This window comes from Pagrus pagrus (assembly GCF_965226575.1).
Source record: "Pagrus pagrus genome assembly, chromosome: 4".
NCBI classification, from domain to species: domain Eukaryota; kingdom Metazoa; phylum Chordata; class Actinopteri; order Spariformes; family Sparidae; genus Pagrus; species Pagrus pagrus.
Genome location: NC_140188.1, coordinates 53,467 through 70,747, shown reverse-complemented (window position 1 = coordinate 70,747; position 17,281 = coordinate 53,467). Strand labels below are relative to the sequence as shown.

Genomic DNA, 17,281 nt, shown 5'->3' with positions numbered 1-17,281 from the left:
CGACTCACCCACATGCTGGTGATAAGTCCGGTGTAGATTCTTATTCCTCAAAGTGCAGCTGGAGACCCGCGGGGGTACTCTCTTGCAACGATAATCCATATAACGAGCTTAAGTGGCGACCGGGAGAAAAAGTCCATAAAACTACACAAAAACTTTGTAATATTCCTCCATACTGCTTGTCCGCTGCAATCCAAGTGTCCTGAAGTGGCGACATCCAGAGTTTACTCCAAACGACGTCATTTAGTACATTTTTACAGCCTAAACAGTCACTATGCTATGTTTACAAGGAGGCACGCTCCTGTATCTATCGCGAAACATAGCATAGTTTAGGCTGTAAAAATGTACTAAATGTCGCCACTTCAGGACACTTGGATTGCAGCGGACAAGCAGTATGGAGGAATATTACAAAGTTTTTGTGTAGTTTTATGGACTTTTTCTCCCGGTCGCCACTTAAGCTTGTTATATCTGTATACATTATGCCTGTATACATGCCCCATCTCTGCATGTCACTGACTTCACTTCTTCCCCGGAGTCCTTGTGCTTTCTAGTCCTACAGGCTCTCATGGATCCTGGCCGCGCCCGGGTCGTGGATCGTGGATGCGCCTACTGCCATGGCCCTGCCTGATCGTGGATGCGCCTACTGCCATGGCCCTGCCTGACACCCACCACTACTGTTGCTAATATTAGTCATATCTCTGTTACATACGTTCCACTACTATTATTGTAATGCATTACTACATACTATCCTTACCGTTAACCACTGCTACTGTTATCACTAGTAATCACATTTCCATTATGTGCATTTCATTATTATTGCTGTAATACCTCTTTATGTACTTTCATTCCTGTCAACCATCCATTATAATTGTATACATTGTGATCTCGTTGATCTGCTCTGTACATGCGACATCTATTGCACGTCTGTCCATCCTGGGAGAGGGATCCCTCCTCTGTGGCTCTTCCTGAGGTTTCTCCCGCATTTTTTTTTTCCCTTTTAAAAGGGCTTTTTTTGGGGGCAAGTTTTTCCTCACTCGAATCGAGGGTTGAAGGACAGAGGGTGTCGTCTCTGTACAGATTGTAAAGCCCTCTGAGGCAAACTGTGATTTGTGAATTTGGGCTATACAAATAAAATTTGATTTGATTTGATATGGATTATCGTTGCCAGAGAGTACCCCCGCGAGTCTCCAGCTGCACTTTGAGGAATAAGAAACTACACCGGACTTATCACCAGCATGTGGGTGAGTCGATAATGACTGAATTTTGTTTTAGAGTGAACTATTCCTTTAACGAAGGTGAACTAACGACAAAGAAACATTTGTTCTTAGGTTGTGGAATAAGTTTCACATGATGACGGTGAGATCTTCCTGCAGAGCTGCAAATCTTCCTGTTTGTTCAGGATTATCTGTGTGTACAGACTGTAATGATGAGCATGCTGACCAGGCTGTGTGTGTGTGTGTGTGTGTGTGTGTGTGTGTGTGTGTGTGTGTGTGCGTCCAGTATAAATGCAGCTCTGAGTGTGATCGGCTCTTAGAAAGCTGCCTTCCACTTTCTGCTCAGCACCCATCACAGCTGCTCTCAGGTCAGTTTTCTTTTCAACCTTAAAGGATTCTTTACATCTGGAGACCAGTTTTAATTTAAACGTCTTAAAGTTTTTAATTCTCTTCTCTGTGCTGCAGGTCGTCACACCAGTCGTCACCATGAGTCCTAAACATGTCGTCTTTAAGAAAGTTTCCCGGGACAAGTCGGTGAGTTCTGCACAGGTGGACTCTGGTTGTAGCAGTAGACCAAAGTTCAGGAGTTTCTTCTGTTTCTACCCGTGTAGTTCCCTTGAGCAAGGCACTGATGAGGCCTGTGACCCCTCTGTATTTCAGGTGGCTGTCTACATGGCCAAGAGAGACTTTGTGGATCACTGTGACTTTGTGGATCCAGTGGGTGAGTCAGGTTTCTGTCAGACTGCAGGGTGATGATTGGTTCATTCAGAAACGTGATCATTCTCTGCCTCTTTCAGACGGAGTTATTTTGATCGATCCGGTGCAGCTCAAAGGAAAGAAAGGTCAGTATGATTCTAAACTTTATTGATCACAGATCAGGAGATAAAGCAACATAATCTATAATGGTCATCATGTTACAGTCATGTAGCCTCACACAGAAGAGCTCAAACAAGATAATGTATTTACAGAAGGGGAGATAAACAAAGGACAAACACAAAACATCAACTGGTGTGTTGGCGTGTTGGTTTGTTGGTTTAGTGGTTGGTTTGTTGATTGGCTGGTTGATTGGTTTTTTTGGTGTGTTGGTTTGTTGGTTGGTTGGTTGGTTGATTGGTTGGTTGCCTGGTTGGTTGATTGGTTTGTTGGTTGGTTTGTTAGTTGGTTGGTGTGTTGGTTGGTATGTTGGTTGGTTGGTTGGTGTGTTTGTTGGTTGTTTGGTTTGTTAGCTGGTTGGTTGGTTGGTGTGTTGGTTGGTGTGTTTTTTAGTGGGTTGGTTGTTTGGTTTGTTAGTTGGTTGGTTGGTGTGTTAGTTGTTTTGTCTGTTGGTTGGTCTGTTGGTTTGTTAGTTGGTTGGTGTGTTGGTTGGTTGGTTTGTTAGTTGGTTGGTTGGTTGGTTGGTGTGTTTGTTGGTTGGTTGGTTTGTTGGTTGGTTGGTGTGTTGGTTGGTTTGTTGGTTTGTTGATTGGCTGGTTGGTTGGTTGGTTGGTTGGTTGGTTGGTGTGTTTGTTTGTTGGTTGGTTGGTGTTGTTTTGTTGGTTTAGTGGTTGGTGTGTCGGTTGGTTGGTGTGTTGGTTGGTTGATTGGTTGGTTGGCTGGTTAGTTGGTTGGTTTGTTTGTTGGTTGGTTGGTGTGTTGGTTGGTTGATTGGTTATTTTGTTAGTTGGTTTGCTAGTTGCTAGGTTTCTTTGTGTGTTGGTTGGCTGGTTGGTTTGTTGGCTGGTCAGTAGGTTTGTTGGTTGGTTGGTTGGTTGGTTGGTTTGTTGGTTGGTTGGTTGGTGTGTTTGTTTGTTGGTTGGTTTGTTGGTTGGTTGGTGTTGTTTTGTTGGTTTAGTGGTTGGTTGGTGTGTTGGTTGGTTGATTGGTTGGTTGGCTGGCTGGTTAGTTGGTTGGTTTGTTTGTTGGTTTGTTTGTTAGTTGGTTGGTGTGTTGGTTGGTTAATTGGTTGGTTGGTTTGTTAGTTGGTTTGCTAGTTGCTAGGTTTCTTTGTGTGTTGGTTGGCTGGTTGGTTTGTTGGCTGGTCAGTAGGTTTGTTGGTTGGTTGGTTGGTTTGTTAGTTGGTTGGTTGGTGTGTTTGTTTGTTGGTTGGTTTGTTGGTTGGTTGGTGTTGTTTTGTTGGTTTAGTGGTTGGTTGGTGTGTTGGTTGGTTGATTGGTTGGTTGGCTGGCTGGTTAGTTGGTTGGTTTGTTTGTTGGTTTGTTTGTTAGTTGGTTGGTGTGTTGGTTGGTTAATTGGTTGGTTGGTTTGTTAGTTGGTTTGCTAGTTGCTAGGTTTCTTTGTGTGTTGGTTGGCTGGTTGTTTTGTTGGCTGGTCAGTAGGTTTGTTGGTTGGTTGATTGGTAGGTTTGTTGGTTGGCTGGTTGGTTGGTTTGTTAGCTGGTTGGTTGGTTTGTTGGTTGGTTGGTTTGTTGGTTGGTTATGTTGGTTGGTTGGATGGTTGGTTGGTTGGTGTGTTGGTTGGTGTGTTTGTTTGTTAGTTGGTTTGTTGGTTGGTGTGTTGGTTGGTTGGTTGGTTGGTTGGTTGGCTGGATAGTTGGTTGGTTTGTTGGTTGGTTTATTAGTTGGTTGGTGTGTTGGTTAGTTGGTTGGTTGGTGTGTTGGTTGGTTCTTTGGTAGGTTGGTTGGTTTGTTGGTGTATCTGTTGGTTGGTTGGTTGGTTTGTTAGTTGGTTGGTTGGTGTGGTGGTTAATTGGTTGGTTGGTGTGTTGGTAGGTTTCTTTGTGTGTTGGTTGGTTGGTTGGTGTGTTGGTTGGTGTGTTTGTTGGTTGGTTGGTGTGTTGGTTTGGTGGTTAATTGGTTGGTTGGTGTGTTGGTAGGTTTCTTTGTGTGTTGGTTGGTTGGTTGGTTGGTTTGTTAGTTGGTTGGTTGGTTGGTGGGTGTGTTAGTTGGTTGGTGTGTTAGATTGTTGGCTGTTTGGTGTGTTTGTTGGTTTGGTGGTTAATTGGTTGGTTGGTGTGTTGGTAGGTTTCTTTGTGTGTTGGTTGGCTGGTTGGTTTGTTGGCTGGTCAGTAGGTTTGTTGGTTGGTTGATTGATTGGTTGGTTGGTTGGTTTGTTGGCTGGTTGGTTGGTTGGTCGGTTGGTTGGTGTGTTGGTTGGTTGGTTGGTTGGTTGATTGGTGGGTGTGTTGGTTTGTTGGCTGGTTGGTTGGTTGGTTGGTGTGTTGGTTGGTGTGTCAGTTTGTTGGTTGATTGGTTTGTTATTTGATTGGTTGGTTGGTTTATTGGCTGGTTGGTTGGTTGGTTGGTTGGTTGGTTGGTTGGTTCGTGTGTTGGTTGGTGTGTCGTTTGTTAGTTGGTTGGTTGGTTGGTTGGTGTGTTTCTTTGATGGTTGGTTGGTTGGCGTGTTGGTTGGTTAGTGTGTTGGTGTGTTGGTATGTTGATTGATGTGTTGTTTGGTTGGTTGGTGTAATGGTTGGTTGGTTGGTGTAATAGTTGGTTGGTTGATTACCTGTCGTCACTGTTAACATGATGTCTTTATGTGTCTTCAGTGTACGTGATGCTGTCATGCACATTCCGGTACGGCCGCCAGGACATGGATGTGATGGGTGTGGCCTTCAGGAGGGACCTGTTCCTGGTGACTAGGCAGGTTTACCCCGAGCTGCAGGACAAAGAGAAGCTGACTCATACCAAGATCCAGCAGAAACTGCTCCGAAAACTGGGAGACAACGCCTTCCCCTTCTTCTTCGAGGTGAGGGAAAAAAAGAACCAGCTGTCTGTTCTCAGTAAAGGGCCAGGTCTCTCTCCTCCGGATCCTCCTGAAGAATCCAAACTCGTATGCCAGTTCTGATGTGGTGGTGCTTTCCTCATTAGATTTGGAAAGCAAAGGTTCTGCAACCAATTCTTCAGGCAAACTAATCAACCAAAGAATGAATCAACATGTGGATGATCATTATCTTAGTAAACACTGATGACTGACACCTGATGAGGAGGCGTCAACAAAGTCTCACACCTGCAGCAATGTAACTGAAAATGTGTTGAACGTGTTTGACATGAACAGTTTGTGTTTGTGTTTCAGTTTCCAGACAACCTGCCGTGTTCTATTGCTCTGCAGCCTGGACCCTCTGATGTGGGAAAGGTAGCTCCTTCATCATCATCATCATCATCATCATCATCACCAGCTTCAGTAGTGACGAGGACATTCAGTCAGTTCAGATGTGTCACAGTGACTCCAGTGTGATCCAGGATCAGATCAGACGTCTGTCCACATTTCACACATCGAAAACTTCCTGAACCTCGAACATCTTCAAATGTCATTAATGAGCCTGCTGTCAGAGGACAGATCCAGAACCTGGTCCTGATCACAGTTTACACATCCAGAACCTGGTCCTGATCACAGTTTACACATCCAGAACCTGGCCCTGAACACAATTTACACATCCAGAACCTGGCCCTGAACACAGTTTACACCGTCATCTGCTTCAACGCTCATCAGTAAAATAAATACAACTGTGTCAGAACTAGAACAGATCACTGAGTGAACGTTCTCATGTCTCTGTGTTCCACAGAAATGTGCTGTGGAGTTTGAGGTGAAAGTTTTCTGTGGAGACAACCAGGACGAGAAGATCGACAAACAGTCAGTTTATTATTATTATTATTAGTTAATAAGTAATCTACGAGTGTCGTGGAATTATTGAATATTGTCTTTCGTTATATAAATAGTTTGAAACATGACGTTGTGTCTCTGCAGGAGTTCAGTCCGTCTCACCATCCGGAAGACCCAGTTCAGTCCAGAGAACACTAAACTGGTCCCAGTAGCAGAGACCACCTTCGAGTTCCTGATGTCTGACAAACCACTGCACGTCAAACTGAGCCTGCCCAAAGAGGTGAGACAGGTCAAACTGAGCCCGCCCAACGAGGTGAGACAGGTCAAACTGAGCTGCCCAACGAGGTGAGACAGGTCAAACTGAGCCCGCCCAAAGAGACCTGTTCTGACCTGCCCGTCTGCAGAGGTTTTACCATAGTGAACCTGTCTGTCTCTCTGACTTGTCTTCCTGCAGACATTTTACCATGGTGAACCTGTCCCAGTGAATGTAGAAATCACCAACTCGTCCAGCAGGAATATTAAAGACATCAGTGTTTCAGGTGAGTTCCTTTGTTGTTTCTGACACGTCAGAGTTCATCCTCACAGGGAAACAAACATTTCTGTTTATTTATGTAATAAATATTTGTATATATTTGTTTGTTTAATATATGGATAAATAACTTGTGTTATTAATAAAGATCTGTGTGTATCTGTTTCTGTCTGTGTGTTTAGTTGAACAGGTGACCAACGTTGTTCTTTACTCCAATGATAAATACGTCAAATCAGTGGCTAAAGAAGAGACAAAGTGAGTCCACCTTCTGTTAAACCCGAGGATACGTCCTGCCTGAGGGACATTTATTTTGACACTTTGGCTGAATGAATGACTTCTTGTTTTGTGCAATGATTATATGATGTAGTGATTACACTATGGATTATTTTTAGTTTTATTTTCTTTGTCTTAGAGCTGACAGTTGTATTTATTTTGTATGGAGCCTGTCAGCAGTTTGGTAGTTTAGGTTTTAATTACAGATTAGGGAAATATGACCACAACAAGTATCTGAGACACAATAAATGATCAATTATTATTGTGTTTGCAGTGACTCGGTCCCCTCTGGGACCAGTCTGAAGAAGGACTACACTCTGTATCCTCTGCTGGCTCACAACAAGGACAGGAGGGGACTCGCTCTTGATGGACGACTCAAACACGAAGACACCAACCTGGCATCATCAAGCATGTGAGACACACTGAGACACACCGAGACACACTGCGTCACATTGAGACACATTGAGACACACTGAGACACACCGGGACACATGGAGACACACCGAGACACACTGAGACACATGATGACTCTCACTCGCTGACAGAGAATAAAGGTGTGGAACTGTCTCTCTGTGTTTGTCTCAGAGTGAAGCAGGAGGTGCTGAAGGAGGTGCAGGGGATGCTTGTCTCCTATAAGGTCGTGGTGAGAATGATCGCCTCTGGGTGAGTGTGAATTGCTTTGCATGCTGGGAGTTCAGCTGACAGCTGATGTCAGAGATTTCTGCTCAGTGAAACTTCAGCTTCATTGTTCCTGCCAGAAATCTCTGTCCTGCCTCACAAGTATTTATCCACCGAAAACCCCAAACACAATCAAATCTGTCATGTTTCATCCGGCAGACAGTGACATCACTGGGACATCACTGTGACATCACTGTGACCTCACTGTACACTGTGACTTAACTGTGACATCACTGTGACATCACTGTGACCTCACCGTACACTGTGACCTCATTGTACTCTGTGACATCACTGTGACCTCACCGTACACTGTGACATAACTGTGACATCACTGTGACCTCACCGTACACTGTGACCTCATTGTACTCTGTGACATCACTGTGACCTCACCGTACACTGTGACCTCACTGTACTCTGTGACATCACTGTAACCTCACCATACACTGTGACCTCACTGTGACATCACTACTCTGTGACATCACTGTACTCTGTGACCTCACTGTGACCTCCCTGTACACTGACCTCACTCTGCTCTGTGACCTCACTGTGACCTCACTGTACACTGTGACATAACTGTGACATCACTGTGACCTCACCGTACACTGTGACATAACTGTGACATCACTGTGACCTCACCGTACACTGTGACATCACTGTACTCTGTGACATCACTGTGACCTCACCATACACTGTGACCTCACTGTGACATCACTACTCTGTGACATCACTGTACTTTGTGACCTCACTGTGGCCTCACTGTACACTGTGACAGAGTTTTATATATTTGTCGTTATATATGGCTGATTTTGTGTGTGTCTGTGTGTGTGTGTGTGTGTGTATAAAATGAATGCTGATGTTTTTGTTTCTCTGTGTTCTGACAGGACAATCGGATCAAGGTAACAACTAATAAACTCCTTCTGTGTGTCTGTATGTTGATGTGTGAAAATACATTAGATCTGACCAACGTGTGTGTGTGTGTGTGTGTGTGTGTGTGTTACAGCGAGGTGTCTTTGGAGCTTCCTTTCAGACTGATGCATCCTAAACCTGAACCAGGTACAGACCTCAGCTTCCTCTTCCTCCTCCTGTTTCTCCTCTTCCTCCTCCTCTTCCTCTTCTCCCTCCTCCTCTTCTTCCTCCTCCTCTTCCTCCTTCTGTTCCTCCTCTGACCACTAAGAAGCTTTAAAACAAGAATCTCAACATGTTCTGTGTCAGTCCGTTACAGTTTGGTGCATCTGTTTGTTTCTTCATTGACAAGCCTGCACACAGATTACGTGTGTGTGTGTGTGTGTGTGTGTGTGTGTGTGTGTGAGAGAGAGAGAGTTAGCTGACTGTTTTAAGCAGCTTGTTGTGTATCGCTGACAGCAGTCAGTTGTTTATCATCTCAACAACAAGCTGAGTCACATCCTGAAGATTAACATTCAGATTACTGCTGATCAATACAGATTATATATTCACACACACACACACACACACGCACACACACACACACACACACACACACACACACACACACGTGTATACTGGTGAGGACCCTCAGTGATCTCATTAATTTGGGAGATTTTAGGTTGTTCTTCAAACTTGACTATAACTTATAAATAAAAAAATAAATATTTAACATGCAGCCTGTGAGAATCTGTGTTGATACATCATCAGCCTTTGTTCTCTCCTCATTCAGACGTTTATCGGAACAAACAAAGAATAAATGAACACAAACTCACATTGTTTAATCCTGAAAGATGATCAATAATGTGTCCAGAACAACTCAAACCTGACATAGAGAGTCTGAAATATCGGATTTCATTTATAGCTGAACCATAATAATGTTTCTCTTTTCTTTTCTTTATCACGTTTTCTGTTTGAACTTCAGCCAAGGAGGGGTAAGATCACTGCTCTGTTTCATTATATTAATGATTCAGCCACAGTCCTGAAAGAACATAACATTTTATCACTTTATTACCTTCACTGATGAGAACTAGACCTCAACACAGGTTTCCTTTATCAAAGCCCTTCAGAGTAATTTCCACAGACGGATCTCTCTGTCTCTGCTATTGTTCCTTTCATGGAATGATCCAACAGGCATCAACTGTCTTTTACCTAAGGACACGTCCCACTTTCACCTGTTAACACACAGAAACGTCAGATCAGATCAGATCAGGATGACAAGTTTCAACTGTTACACAACAAGACAATAAAGATTTAGAAACACAGCTCAGTTTACTGCTCAATGTTTTACCATTAATTAAGCCATTAGATCATCATTATTACTGTTGTTGTTATTATTATTATTATTATTATTATTATTATTACCATCATTAGCTGTCAGTTAAATCACACGATCACATCGACATTCAGAAACACAAATATCTCCCTCCGTTTATAATAAAACAGGTTTTACACCTCACTAATGAGCCCCTCCCCTCTCTGTTCTGCAGCGAATCAGACGACATGGTGTTTGAGGAGTTTAAACGAGCCTACCTGAAGGGCGTCGTTTACGGAGACGACGATGAGTCTCCCACAGAGGCATAAACTACAAAGAGTTTGATTTCAGTCTGACCTCAGGTGTGACCTCAGTCGGACCTCAGGTGTGACCTCAGTCGGACGTCAGGTTTGATCTCAGTCTGACCTCAGGTTTGACCTCAGTCGGACCTCAGGTTTGATCTCAGTCTGACCCTAGTTTGAGCTCACTTCCTCAGGATTTCCGTGATGTAATTTCCTGTAGCGCCCCCCTCGGGATAAACTGCTTCACACTGCTACACTGTCAGAAATTATCAGCATGTTTGTGGCTGTAATTGACTCTGTAGCCTGAAGGGGGCACTGCTGGACCTGTCTTACACAATGCACCTGACAGACAGGATGCGGACGAGCTCTAACTAATGATTGTTTATAATTTGACGATTATTCTCTCAGTTTGTTATCTCTATTCATCAGAAAACAGTTAAAAGTTTAAAACTTGTAACTTCAAACCAAACTGTTTGTGTTCATCTATCACAGAGTGAAACATTCATGGAGAACAAACAAAGAAATGTAGATATGTTGAAAAATGGAAATGTATAGTTCTGTTATAATGAAAAACGCTTGTTAGTATGACGAGATCGTCTGATTGTAGGTGAAACATTAAATATGTTTTACTGTGTTTATCTGTGCTGATGGATCGATACAGATTATTAATAAAATGTCATTTAGTTTCATTATCGTGAAGGAATCTGTGTGTTTCCTAGAGCAATAAAAATGATACACACACAGACACACTTACACACACACAGGTATAATTAATAATCAGTAGTAATAATCAATAGTGTGTAACTGCATCATAGTTCCAGTTGACTTCTGTCAGTTCATATAATTTTACAAACTCATTATGTTAAACAAAAGCACTTTAAATACAAATCGAATCTGTCATCAGTGTAGATTTACATATTACATTCTTTACGTTTGATATGAATTTATCCTGTAACTGTGTCATTAATATAAAACCTGGACAGAATCAAACATTAACACTGACATTAATAGTAATGTGAGACCCAACAGGACACACATCCATCTGCATTTTCATCCTTGTTTCTTCACATTCAGACAATGTTTATATATGTGATATTTTGAATGTACTTAATGTTTTATACAATCTTCATAATGACTTTGTTGATGAATGTGCTGCAGCCTTCTGCCACCAGGTGATGCTGTTGAGTGAGTCTAGCAGAAGTAGAAGAAGAATGACTTGATGTGATGTCAGAGAGATGATATGAAACAAAGATCAATGATCTGTTCGATCACCATCCTTTTATTCATTAGACAAACAACTGATTGTTTCTTTCATGTTTTATTGGATTTTTCTTACAAACAGAATATTCAGTTGTTTTCTTTTTCATCTACAGTGAAGCGACAGAACGACCACAAACCAACAAACTGTTTCTGTTTCTGATCTAAAGACTGACGGGCGTAAATATCATGACATAAACCTCAGACCACACTCAAGTCATCAAAACACACTAAACAGTGAAAAAACCACCTCCTCTGAACCAGGTTATGATCAGCTGACAGGTGCCGATCAGCTGACAGGTAACGATCAGGTCCAGCAGCAGGTTGTTTCTGACAGGAATCATTCAATGTTTACAGAGAATAGACGTCAGTAAAGAAGAAGTCAAACACTGAGTCCGACTGAAGTTCATCTGTTGGATCACAAACAACCAGCTGCTGATTGAAGGAGCAACACACACGGAGCTGATGTCACACATGGATCATCATCCTACATGTTGGCAGCTAACATTCCTGACAGTCTTTAAATGCTTACACAGGATGCTGCTGATCTTCTCTTCTATAGTTCAAAGTAAATGAACCACTATGATTTATGTTAATAAGATCTAAATGTTTCTGTCCAAAACAATCAGACACCTGAGCTGCAGAGCTGGTTTAAGTTCTACAGGTCGAGTAGAAAATGTGTGGTTGGGTCAAAAAGATTTTTTTTTGCGGTTTTATCTGATTCTAGGACCTGAAGATCTTCTGACAGCTGGAATTTATTTTCGGGATCATTTTGAGTTCAGTTCCTCCTCAGATGTCAGAATCTGAACACTGAAGAAACACAGTGGTTCAGCACGTTTGGTATCGTCTGTATGAAAACGAGCTCCTGTGATTAACTCATTAGGGCGTGATGAAGTCTAACACACCTGCAGACTCAGGTTGTCTTTGTTCCTTTGTTGGAGAACACAGCAGAGAGACATTTGGGAAACCCTGCCCAGCCGTTACAATGTAGATCTAAAGTGAGGTGTGTCGTTTTACAGAGCTGTTGTAGGATCAGTATCAGGAGATCATCAGATGACTCGCTGTCTGGAAGACTTCAACAAAGTCACACCAGTTCAGACAAAGACCGAGATGAGCTCAAAGATAAACAATCAGCTGAAAACAGCAGGATGTTATTACAGCAGCTGCTCCTGATGAACAGACGCTGGTCCATAAAGAGGACGAGGACGAGGGGACAAACACAGAGACAACAACGTGCATCTCTTCACACCTGTGTCTGTACACACCTGTGTCTGTACACACCTGTGCTTCTACACACCTGTGCTTCTACACATCTGTCGCTACACGTGTCTCTACACACCTGTGCTTCTACACATCTGTGTCTCTACACACCTGTGCTTCTACACATCTGTCACTACACATCTGTGTCTCTACACACCTGTGCTTCTACACATCTGTGTCTCTACACATCTGTGTCTCTACACACCTGTGTCTCCTCACACGCCAAGCTCTGTGACTGTCTCAGTCGGAGCTTTGAATGCATGTTGTTTTCCTGTAATTTGTATCTTTGTTCTGTGATGGTTAATGAACGAGAATACAGAGTTTTTAGGGAGTCTTTCGAAAGCCACATTCACTTTTATTATTTATGTTTCACACAGAGGACAAACTTTTAGAAGCAGGGTTTTAGTCGGTGGATGCACTCTTAGAGATCAGGATCTTCTCTTGGATGGGGCAGTTATGATGGTCAATGTTGATGATTAGTTTGGTGTAAATAATCTTCTGGTTCATTGTCAGTGAAGTGTTTGTATGTTGTGTCTTGTCTTTATGTTTCTGGTTTCTGAACCTGATCATCACGCTGTGTCTCTGTTGGCTGATTGGTGGAAAATCATTTAAGAATAATGTTATCTAAAATAATTTATTTCTACAGGAGTATTGTATTAATCAGTGAAGCTACCTGGATCGTCCGGCGGCAGCTGGAGTCGGGGGTTGGTGGTGCAGGACTCAGTCGCCCCAGTTGTACACGTCCTCAGGGGGAGTACTTGTAGGCATTGGTCCTCTTAGTAAGGGCATGTCACATGTGTCTGGGTGGAGCAGGAAGCCAGAGAAAGTGCTGCTGGACTCAGAACCGGCAAACATGCCATTAGTTACCTGATCCTTCACCTGGATCCACACGCGATCACCGCGGGCCATGTGGACAATGATTTGTTGCGAGGTGGTCCCTAACACTTTGGTGTCTGTGGTCTTCACCATCGGTTTGAAGTTCAGGAAGAGACCGACTTTGAGGACCCGCTCGTAGACGGTGAGGTGGTAGCTGAAGAGGTAGGTGCCATTGATGGGGGCGGTGTAGATCCCCTTGCTGGGGTCGTAGCTCCCCTGGACATTGTAGTGAATGTGGGCGAAGACCACGGGGGCATTGGGGGGGGGGTAACTGGATGTCAGCCCTGCCGCGAAGGCAGACTGGATGCTTGGCATGCAGGGACCAGGACGACCCATCATCCCCATGTCCCCCATGTCTCCCTTGCCCCCCTGTGGTCCTGTCTGACCCTCAGGTCCCATCCGTCCCTCCTCCCCCTTGTCTCCTTTGTCCCCCTTCTGCCCTTTAACCCCATCTACCCCATCTGTACAGTTACACTCCCCCTGGGGCCCCAGCTCTCCTTTCTCACCCTCAGATCCAGGGACACCAGGGCGACCCATATCACCCATCTCACCCTTCATGCCCTTGGGCCCCATCGCTCCTGCACTACCAGATGGACCTCTGGATCCTACTGGACCAGGCACACCAGCTGGTCCTGGGGGACCTTGGCTGGACTTGCAGGTTTCTAGGCAGACTCCATCGTCTCCCTTAGGACCCTGATCACCTGGACGTCCCTCCAGACCTTGATCACCTTTGGCACCTTCAGGACAACAAAACCCATGTCAGGAGCTGGATCTGAGACCATGGTGGGCCAGTAACATCAAAGAACCTGATAGTTGGGACTGATTTGTCACAAACCTTTGAATCCTCGCTCTCCTTTGGGTCCCATGAGACCCTGAGGTCCTCGATGTCCCTTCTCCCCCTCGTCTCCTTTCTGTCCTGAGGTCAAACACACCAACACAGTCAGAGGACACAGAGGTAGAGTTACAGATCAGAGTAGAGGATGATGGGAAGTTATTTACCTTTGACTCCTGGTCTGCCAACAAAACCTGGAGGACCTCTGAACCCTGTCAGCCCTCGTCTTCCGGGACTTCCTGGACTACCTGAGCAGGAAAAACATGAGCTCTAATTAATTTCATCACATTAAGATCAATAATAAGATCCTGGACCATCACACAGTCCTGAATCAGGTCAGTCCCCATATTGCAGTCTTTACTCTCACTACACATGTGTCTCTGTGTGACGTATCACCTGGCGGTCCGTGGTCTCCTCTGTCTCCTTTGGGCCCCTTGATTGTCTGACACTGTGTGCAGTGACAGAACCAGGGGACCTGTTCTGGGGGGATGGATCCTGGGCTTTGCTGCAGCATCAGGCAGTAGGCCTCCAGGGCCCCGGCTGACGGCTCCGTCATGTTGTCTCCGATGGGGGGGAAACTGCGTTCAGGTCCGTCCATGGGCATATAGGGAGGAGGTGAAAAACGGTCGACGGACGGGGTCTCCCAGTCCCCAGAGGAAGGTTCAGGCATCGTCATGACAACGGGGAGGGAAACCGCCATCAACAGGAAGTGAAGTGGAAAGTTGAGCATGGTCTGCAGAGATGGAAGAACAGTGATGACATCATGTGTTCCGTTTCATTGATTTATTGATCAATTTATGGAGTCTTAAAACCCAACACGTCAAAAACTTACATTTAACTGAAACTGAAATTTAAACGAACTCATAAAATCAGTCTGAAGTATTTGAGTAATTTCAGACCATCTTCTCAAAATGTGTGTGTGTGTGTGTGTGTGTGTGTGAGAGATACCTAAAGAGCCTGTTTTTGATCGAGTTCACGACATTTAACAGTTTGTTTGGTTTGTTGCATATCGATGATGCCATCTTGTTGTGTGTGGACAATATTCATCTTAGTTCATGATACATTTTAATTCGAACTTTTTAAAACTAAGGCTGAGAATACACATACAATCATGAACAAGATGAGATTCAGGGTTACAGCTGTAAGATTTCACGACATCTCATCAATTTAAATAAAGTTTTCCCGTGAATTTCTTCCAGACAAACCCGGAGCCCACCTTTGAGTGGAGTCTGTGAGGTCAGTTAGAACAATAAAGTTTACATGTTAATTTACCTTTTTATACATGTTTGAATTAAACTCTCACTTTTTCCCTTTTTTTTATATTTTTTGGGATCGTTTACAAAAGTTTCTTCAGCTGTTTTTAAAGGGACAGTGAGACTTTTTAAAGGGTAAGTACAACTATTTAAAAGTTCACCAAGACTATAATTGAGAACAATGAATGGCTGAAATTATAACTAACAATTTGGAAGTACATCAAGTAACACACAGATTCTGTTGGACACCATCAAGACTCGACAGAATGGGTTTAATAAATAGCAATTTGTGCTGGAAATGTCAGAAAGACAAAGGTACTTTCTTACCCTGCATCTGTCCAGTTATACGACTGCTGGAGGATTCTGGAATATATGAGCAACTGGTTGGGATGTTACCTTCTTCACTAAGCCTGGGTTTACTCAGGGACAGAACCCAAATACACAACATTTCGGATGGAGAATTTTCAGTGATCATGTTGGGCACCACAGTGGCCACTAGGATAATAGGCACTGGAAAACGGCCAAATCTCCTGAACTAACAGAACGATCATATGATAAAGAGAACAGTTTCTTATGAGCACAAGCTCAACAGAATGAGTGACGGGACCAACACAGGAGCACCAGTGTGGGATCTTCTCTGGACTCATATCACCTCTCGACTGATAAAACTTCTGTATGATCGCTGTTGCACGCTGCTACACGTTTTTCCTGTATTTTACCTGACCATGTTTCTTTTCCTCATTTAACCTCTGAGGTTCAGTACGTGGAAACAAAGTTTGTTTCACAAAGTGAATTGTTGTACTGTGATGCACCAAACAGTAAAAACTTGAAGTACAAAAAAAGCATCAAAATGAATTTTAAATAGTCAATGGTAATAAAGTAATTCTAGTCAGTCTGGTGTTAATTTAACAGGTTAATGTTTAAATGGTTGTTATTCAATTATCAGAATATTATTATTATTATTATCAATAATTTAACCATGAGAATTTAGATACAAATTTGATAGATTTTACACTTCTTTCTACACAAAATAACTAATAAACAGTCATGTCTTATTATTACAATTATTAATTATAAAGAAAACACTTTGTGATGATACATTTTTAAATTGTGTAATATAATATTTACTCTTTTTTTTTTTAAAGTTTGTCCTTTTTCACATTTTACAGTTTTGTAAATCATTTTTCATGTTTGTCATTCAATAGGCATTATTTAAAAAAAAAAAGTAAATAACTTGTTTTTACTTATCCTTTAAAAATAATATCTAAAGTGAAGTCAGTCTTGTCACTCACCAGAACGTCGATGCTTTGCGTCTCCAACCTGAAGGGAAGCCTCAGAGTTACCTGCAGACTCACCTGTCAGCTGTTAATAAAACACCTGGACTCCGCCCACCTGCTGCGCCACCCATACTCAGGTGTGCATCTGTGTGTGTTTGTGTGCATGTGTGTGTTGGGTAAGAAGTAGGCCTGTGTCTTTGTGTTTTTTCTTTGATGTATAATGTGACCTCGTTAACACTCACAGGTGTCACATTACAGTGACATCAAGGCTATGTACACACGTAGCCAGGTATTTTTAAAACCGAATATTTCCCCCCCTCCGTTTATAAAATACATTTTATCCACACTACCTCGTTTTTCGAAAAAAAAACCTTCCACACATAACCGTACATCTGCGTTTTCAATCACAAATCACCGACAATGTTATCCGTCGCCTGTGCTCTTGGAGCAGTAGTTGGGCTTGTAAAATCAAAGAGGTAAACAGCGCCTGCACAAAAGTTAACACCACCACAGTTTTCAAGGCACTCGGAGCCATGCTTCTGCAGTAAACAAAGGTCGCACGTTTGATGTCAGAGCAGATTTGTTGTTGTTTTTGCGCATATTGTGACGTTCGAAAACGCAAAACTCCGGTTATCTCCGTCTACACGCAAATGCATAAACGGAGTATTCGCAAATCTTCACTTTGCCCGGAGTTTTTTTAAATATTCGTTTATGATGCGTTTTCATGTGGAGGACAGGTCCAAACGTAGAAAAATATATTTGTTTTAGCAGATACCCGGCTACGTGTGTACATAGCC

At 43.1% G+C, this 17,281-nt stretch overlaps 2 protein-coding genes across 2 annotated transcripts; one reads left to right on the top strand and one right to left on the bottom strand.

Annotated features, from left to right (window-relative positions):
• Positions 1 to 1,679: 1,679 nt before the first annotated feature.
• On the top strand, positions 1,680 to 10,333 carry LOC311256781 (S-arrestin-like). The gene is made up of 14 exons (XM_084352081.1): positions 1,680 to 1,745; positions 1,872 to 1,932; positions 2,009 to 2,053; positions 4,696 to 4,895; positions 5,223 to 5,282; positions 5,713 to 5,780; positions 5,895 to 6,030; positions 6,205 to 6,289; positions 6,462 to 6,534; positions 6,827 to 6,964; positions 7,138 to 7,215; positions 8,112 to 8,126; positions 8,231 to 8,314; positions 9,663 to 10,333. Exons 1-14 carry the CDS (start codon positions 1,698 to 1,700, stop codon positions 9,754 to 9,756), a joined length of 1,185 nt encoding a protein of 394 aa, XP_084208207.1. The 5' UTR covers positions 1,680 to 1,697; the 3' UTR covers positions 9,757 to 10,333.
• Positions 10,334 to 11,037: 704 nt separating this feature from the next.
• On the bottom strand, positions 11,038 to 16,609 carry LOC311256776 (uncharacterized protein). Its single transcript, XM_084352076.1, has 5 exons — positions 16,500 to 16,609; positions 14,351 to 14,687; positions 14,122 to 14,202; positions 13,958 to 14,038; positions 11,038 to 13,859 (listed from the first exon to the last, which is right to left on the bottom strand). The coding sequence occupies exons 2-5, from the start codon at positions 14,682 to 14,684 to the stop codon at positions 12,967 to 12,969; spliced, it is 1,389 nt and encodes a 462-aa protein (XP_084208202.1). The 5' UTR covers positions 14,685 to 14,687; positions 16,500 to 16,609; the 3' UTR covers positions 11,038 to 12,966.
• Between the last annotated feature and the right edge of the window lie 672 nt (positions 16,610 to 17,281).

Excerpts from the sequence above, each read along its gene's own strand:
- LOC311256776 (XM_084352076.1), bottom strand. The coding sequence starts at position 14,684 with ATGCTCAACTTTCCACTTCACTTCCTGTTGATGGCGGTTTCCCTCCCC. Across the intron at positions 14,203-14,350 it reads AGGAGACCACGGACCGCCAG|GTAGTCCAGGAAGTCCCGGA; the intron begins GTGATACGTCAC and ends TTTCCTGCTCAG. Across the intron at positions 14,039-14,121 it reads TGGCAGACCAGGAGTCAAAG|GACAGAAAGGAGACGAGGGG; the intron begins GTAAATAACTTC and ends GTTTGACCTCAG.
- LOC311256781 (XM_084352081.1), top strand. The coding sequence starts at position 1,698 with ATGAGTCCTAAACATGTCGTCTTTAAGAAAGTTTCCCGGGACAAGTCG. Across the intron at positions 5,781-5,894 it reads GACGAGAAGATCGACAAACA|GAGTTCAGTCCGTCTCACCA; the intron begins GTCAGTTTATTA and ends GTGTCTCTGCAG. Across the intron at positions 8,315-9,662 it reads AGCTTCCTCTTCCTCCTCCT|CGAATCAGACGACATGGTGT; the intron begins GTTTCTCCTCTT and ends TCTGTTCTGCAG.